This window comes from Ailuropoda melanoleuca, chromosome 12, assembly GCF_002007445.2.
Source record: "Ailuropoda melanoleuca isolate Jingjing chromosome 12, ASM200744v2, whole genome shotgun sequence".
Lineage (NCBI taxonomy): Eukaryota > Metazoa > Chordata > Mammalia > Carnivora > Ursidae > Ailuropoda > Ailuropoda melanoleuca.
The window spans coordinates 35,190,358-35,196,773 of NC_048229.1; the positions used below are offsets into that span (position 1 = coordinate 35,190,358).

Genomic DNA, 6,416 nt, shown 5'->3' on the forward strand with positions numbered 1-6,416 from the left:
TGAGGGTGCTGTTGTCCTGCGACAGCTTCAGCCTCTCCATGAGCTTCAGACTCTGACCATTGAAGAACCAGCGGATGGAGACCCCAGGATTGTGTGTGGGAGCAGGTCAGGACCACAGAGTCCTTATGTTCTGTGACTATGGTATTGTTGGCCTGGACAAAGGGCTGAGCCACTGGTTCTTTGGAGAAACACAGGAGGTGATGGAATGAGAATCAGTTTGGAACTGGGGCCAACTGGGGCTGTAGATGCCAGCCAATCCTAGGGCCCAGTGAGCTCTGTAATGGGGCCTGAAAGGATGGCCCTGCTGTCTGCAGAAGGCTGAGTGTCTTTGTTCAGGTGAAGATCTGTAAGGAGAGGGCTGTACCTTCTCCTCTGACCCTCAGTCATTTGTCTCTTCTGGCTGGACATCTCTGAAGTATCAGCCCCAAGACCTCTTAGCCCACGTGGCCAGCAGCCTCATTATTATGAAGAATTCTTTCCCATGGAGTTTTGTGTGATTTCCTTGAACTTCTATGACTTTGAAAGATCCGGCCTCATTCCTTATATACCTTTCCAATATGTTGGGGGAGGAAGACTCACACCCCTTGTACCTCCATGTCCAAGGCAGCTTCATGTAAAGTAGGGAAGCTATTTACAATGTTACAATTTACTACGGAATGAGAGCTGTCTGCTCCCTCTTCATTAATTTAGGAATCAAAGAGTTTTCAATCTACAGGATTTCTCACTTTGAAGAAGACTCTTAATTCCAAATCTGTGGATTCACTCTCATGGTGAAAACTCAGAGAAGAGGTTACTGTATACAGAATACTGGCACCCTTACAAATAGAAGGAAACTACTGCAACATGATAAAGGCCCCATAAGAAACACCCAAGGCTAGCATGATCTCCATGATGAAACACTGAAAACCTTTCTTCCAACATCAGGTAGAATTTAAACATGCCACTCCTAACATCTGTATTCAACACAGTACAGAAGTCCAGTCCAAAATAATTAGGAGGAAAAAACACAGAATACGATGAAATAGGAAAGAATAAGTACAATCATGTCTGCTTACAGATGACATGAAATTTTATATACAAAATACAAAAGATTCCACAAAAGAACTGCTGAAGTAATAAACAATTTCAACAACTTTGCAGGCTACAAAATCAATATACAATAATCACAGTGTTCCTGACACTAACAGTGAAGTACCCCAAAAAGAAATTAGGAAAACAATTCTATTTGCAATAACAATAAAAAGAAGAAAATACTTGGGAAAAAAGAATGAAATACTTAGGAATTAACTTAGTTACTGAGTCAATAGACTGTATAGGACATCTGTAAAACATTGCTGAAAGATATTACAGAGGACAGAAATAAATGGAGGGGGTGCCTGGGTGGCACAGCAGTTAAGCGTCTGCCTTCGGCTCAGGGCGTGATCCTGGTCTGCCTTCGGCTCAGGGCGTGATCCTGGCGTTATGGGATCGAGCCCCACATCAGGCTCCTCCACTATGAGCCTGCTTCTTCCTCTCCCACTCCCCCTGCTTGTGTTCCCTCTCTTGCTGGCTGTCTCTATCTCTGTAAAAAAGAAATAAATGGAAAGACATCCCATGTTCATGGATGATGAGACTTAATATTATTAAGATGACTATGCTACCAAAGAGATCCACAGATTCAATGTAATCCCTATGAAATATTTTTTAAAAGATTTTATTTTTAAGTACTCTCTATACCCAGTGTGGGTCCGAAACCCACAACATCAAGAGTTGCTGCTCACTGACTGAGCCAGCCAGGTGCCTCCCTATGAAATTCTGAAGGAAATATTTTGCAGAAATAGGAATTTCCAAAAATTCACAAGGAGTCTCAGGGGCCTCAAATAGCCATACTTATTTCAAAGAAGTACAAAAGGGAGGACTCCCACTTCCTAACTGCAAAGCTACAGTAACCAAGATAACAGGGGTCTGGTATAAAGACAGATATAGAGACCAATGGAATAGAATAGGCACCCCAGGCACAAACCCTGGCATATGTGGTCCAATGATTTTCTAGAAGGTTGGCATGACTATTCAATGGAGAAAAAAATCTATTCAACCACTGGTATTGGGAACACTGGATATTCATGCAAATGAATGAAGTTGGAACTGAATTACACCATGTACAAATATTAATGTAAGATAGATAAAAAATCTAAACCTAGGAGTCAAACATAAAAGTCTTAGAAGAAAACATAAAGCAAAAACTTATTGAAACTGAACATCTCAATGGAGTTTCATACATATGACACCCAAAGCAAAGATAATAAAAGAAAAAGTAGATGTACAGATTGCATCAAAATGGAAAAATTCTGTGCGTCACGAAACACAATCTGGAGAGTGGGGGCAGTAGTTTGGAATGAACAGGATATAGGGATGAAATGCACAGCAAAGGAAATATAGTCAATGATATTTTGATGGGGCTGCATGGTGACGATGGGAGCTATATTGTGTTGAGGAGGGCATAACGCATAGAGTTGTCCAATCATATGTTGTACATGTGAAACTATGTCACACTGTGTGTCAACTAAAGTTCACTAAAGGAAAAAAAAGTGTCAGCAACCCATGCATTGGAAGGAAACATTTGCACTTCATATCTGGTAAGAGATTAATATCTGGATTATATAAAGCACATCTGCAATTCAACAACAAAAAGCAACTTGACCCAGGGGATCCATCTTCCTCCCCATTTGCAAAGCCCCCTTCTATGCATGGGGCTTTCTGGAGCTGAGAAAACCCCTCCCCAAATAGCAGGCTGAACCCAAGGTCCACCATGACAAATCAGAGAGTAAGGGGAGGAAAGGTCTGCTGACACGTAATGGGGGAGTTCAGTCACAGATTAGGCATTTGCTTGTGGGAAATAACTTCTTCTAGGCTCTTTTCTGAAAGCCAGACAGACCTCCACCACAGCATCAGCAGACGCTCCAGGGATCCACTTACCAGAGACTGTGATAGTCTGGACTGTGGTCTTATTGAGGCGAGTGCCAGAGTTAGAGGCGACGCAGGTATAGGCTCCACTATCATTCGCAGTGAGGTTGGGGATAAAGAGCTCCTGTGTGGACGGCTGGGGCCTCCCATTGATAAGCCAAGAGTACTGTGCGGGTGGGTTAGAGGCTGCATGGCAGGAGAGCCCGAGGCTGGCCCCTAGACGGTAGTGAGAGTCTGAGGGGGAAATGGTGGGGGCGTCCGGGCCATCTGGAGCAAACAGAATAAAGCCACAGGTGATGTAATCTGAGGGAAGGGGAAGTTTCTCGTCTGTATTAGGCCACAGTGTCCCTCTGAGCTGAGTCCCAACCTTGTTTGAAAAAGTCCCAACCAGAAGCTGCCTGTGATCACTGAGCTTGGGTCTGAGACTGTCACCTGTGTCCCCTCACAGGCTGGTGACCCTCTCAGGGAGGATCAGCCGGTCCCCTCCTCATCTTGACTTAGGTTGAGTCTGCCCACGTTTGCCTGGGACAAGAAGCCATGGCCACCCTGGGGGTTCAACTGAGAGTCATGGACTCGGACACCAGAGGGATGANGGCTGGCCCCTAGACGGTAGTGAGAGTCTGAGGGGGAAATGGTGGGGGCGTCCGGGCCATCTGGAGCAAACAGAATAAAGCCACAGGTGATGTAATCTGAGGGAAGGGGAAGTTTCTCGTCTGTATTAGGCCACAGTGTCCCTCTGAGCTGAGTCCCAACCTTGTTTGAAAAAGTCCCAACCAGAAGCTGCCTGTGATCACTGAGCTTGGGTCTGAGACTGTCACCTGTGTCCCCTCACAGGCTGGTGACCCTCTCAGGGAGGATCAGCCGGTCCCCTCCTCATCTTGACTTAGGTTGAGTCTGCCCACGTTTGCCTGGGACAAGAAGCCATGGCCACCCTGGGGGTTCAACTGAGAGTCATGGACTCGGACACCAGAAGGATGAATGTGGCCTGGCCTCTGGCAGTGTGCATTTGGGCTGGCAGCACGGGCCAGGTAGGAAGGGAAGTTACTCACAGAGAACATTCAGGGTCAATGGGTCACTACGACCAGCACTCACTGGGTTCCGAGTCTCGCACTCATAGGGTCCTGTGTCATTCCTTGTGACACGGTGTATAGTGAGAGTCCTGTTGTCCAGGGACAGTTCCAGCCTGGCGCTGGCCGGGAGGCTCTTACTGTTTACTGACCACAGGTAGCTTGTGCTCTGAGTCTGAGGTTCACACGTTAAAACTACAGAATCCGCATTCTCCACGGGGTCAGAGATTTTCCATGTGATGATGGGTTTGGGTAAATCCTCTGTGGAGACAAGAGAGAGAACATTGTCCTGTGAGGTACCTGTGTTTCCTTCCAAGCATCTTGAATCCGATTTGGCATCTCTCAGCTTTCAGCCAACCTGAGTCCTTCAAAGCATAAGGCAGGTCTGTGCATCTCAAGACAAACCCATGAGTATCTGAGCCTCACAGAAAGTAAAGCTCCTGCTCTGTGTGTCTGATGGCACAGGCTTCTCCAATGTCAATTACAGAGCAGCACTGGGTCGTGGAAGACACAGGACAGAGTTAGAGATAACCCCAGACTTCTCCTGGCCCTTCACTGACCTGACAGCCCAGCCTGGGGATGGGGTCTGAGCAGAAATGACACCCGGGAACACCAGAAACAAGCCCAGAGGTCAGTTCAGTACTCAGGCCCCAGGCACTGCAGAGGGCAGCTCTGCCCCACTGTTTGATAATGATGACATTAGGCAGGGACCCCATCCATGGCAGGGCTGAGTCCAATGACCAAGCAGAGAGCGAGGGGATGACCAGGAAGCAGGGGTGGTGAGGGATGAATGACCCATCATCTCTTCAGAGAGGCGTCCTGGGTGCAGCATCCTGGGAGCTCTGGCCACACAGGCTCCCTGCCCACAGCTGGAGAGATACCCACACCGCTCACTCCTTCCCTCCTAAACAAAAGCAACTGAGTTTGTTACACGTGGACGCTGGACTGGTTTCAGGTGCAGAGTCGGCAGGAGAAGGCAAGTCCTTTCCCTGACACCCAGCGGGACCAAGCAACACATCAGGAATCAATGGGATCTCAAGTGCAGCCCAGGGAGGGGAGGATTGCCACCTGAGGGGCGGCCGGGTCATTCTGCCTCTGATTGATTACTCATGCAGGTCGCATGGTTGTCGAGTAAACACGGAGTGAGCCTCCATTTGCTCTCACTGCCCACACCTGCATCCCTCCCTCTGATGGAGGAGAGGACGGGGCTGTGTCTGCACACAGAACCCGGGAACTCTGATCTGCTGTCATCAGTCTGTGTGACCCTGACTCAGTGACTGTGTCTCCCTGTGCCTCAGTTTCCCCTTAAATCAGTAGGAATAACGATAAATGATCTCTACTTGCCATCCCTGTGAATTAACCTTTAAACAAACTCAAATCCCTGACCTCAATCTGGTCTGTAGCAGCTGGCCAATCATATGGCATCGTGACTGCTCGTCTGCACAAGCAAGACCCCTGGGCCTGATTCTTGGTGGAGGAGGAGCCCCCAGGAGCACCTCTCTGCCCTGTTCCTCCCTGGGGGCGCTGACCTTCCTCTGTGGTCCCACAAGTCCCCCACAGCACTTGGCTAATGGACTGGGGACTTTTACGTGCTGTCCATGCTGAGTCTCAGGTGAAGGACCAGGCTCTGCCCTCCCCAGATGTGGCCTTGAGACTGAGCACTGGCGCTGAGCAGCTCGGGCAGCCGGGAAATGGTTGCTCCCAGTCAGCTCTGCCCGGGAGCCTAACCCCATCTTGGCNTATCCTGGCACAGAAACCCGGGCTCACTAGGATCTGGAGCCCCAAGGCAGTGGTCTGGGCAGGGGCTTTCTGGGCTGAGCTCTGGGAAGATCCCAGGGCCCCTCAGGCCTGGTCCTGACTGGGTCCTGCAGAGTCTTTCTCAGATGATCCCAGGGTCTGCATCCCAAGAAAGGAATTCCGACCCTCGGAAGTTTGTCTCCACTGTGTGTGTCCCACACTAAATGCTCGAACCTCAACATGGGACTTAACGCTGAGGGGGATGGAGGCCCTGTCCAGGCCTGTGAGTCCCGTGTGTGTGACGTAGAATTCACCCCACCCAACACTAGAGGTGAGAGAGGAATTACTCACGGAATACGCGGATTTGTCCTGTTCCTTGTTCCACTTGAGCATTTGTCCTCACGATTTGTAGGGTGTAGTTTCCTGTGTCGTTCAGGGTGACTCTCTGGAACAGCAGGGATCCATTGGGGTATATTGTCTCTCTGCCGCTGTGTGCAGGCCCTGGGGTAGCTACTTGTGTGTCTACTACATATGATAGAATTTGATGACTGGACATTACAGTTGCCCCTCTGAACCAGTTACAGCCTAGAAGATCCCCAGGCAGACTGTGGGCTCGCAGAAGAACGTCCTTCCCTTCGGTAGCATTGGGCGGCACTGATTCCACAGTGA

General features: G+C 49.1%; 1 protein-coding gene across 4 annotated transcripts in view; it reads right to left on the reverse strand.

Moving 5' to 3' along the window:
* LOC100476833 (carcinoembryonic antigen-related cell adhesion molecule 6) overlaps positions 1-6,416 on the reverse strand; it is a 23,112-nt gene that overhangs the window by 14,587 nt on the left and 2,109 nt on the right. The window contains exons 1-2 of one of the 4 annotated variants that reach the window (XM_034672385.1): positions 6,099-6,410; positions 3,993-4,271 (exon numbers count right to left, since the gene is read on the reverse strand). The exons of the other annotated variants lie outside the window; for them this stretch is intronic. Of the exons in view, the coding sequence (XP_034528276.1) occupies positions 3,993-4,271; positions 6,099-6,303 (484 nt within the window). The 5' untranslated portion in view covers positions 6,304-6,410. Of the gene's footprint in view, positions 1-3,992; positions 4,272-6,098; positions 6,411-6,416 lie in introns of those variants that run through there. 4 annotated transcript variants of the gene reach the window in all.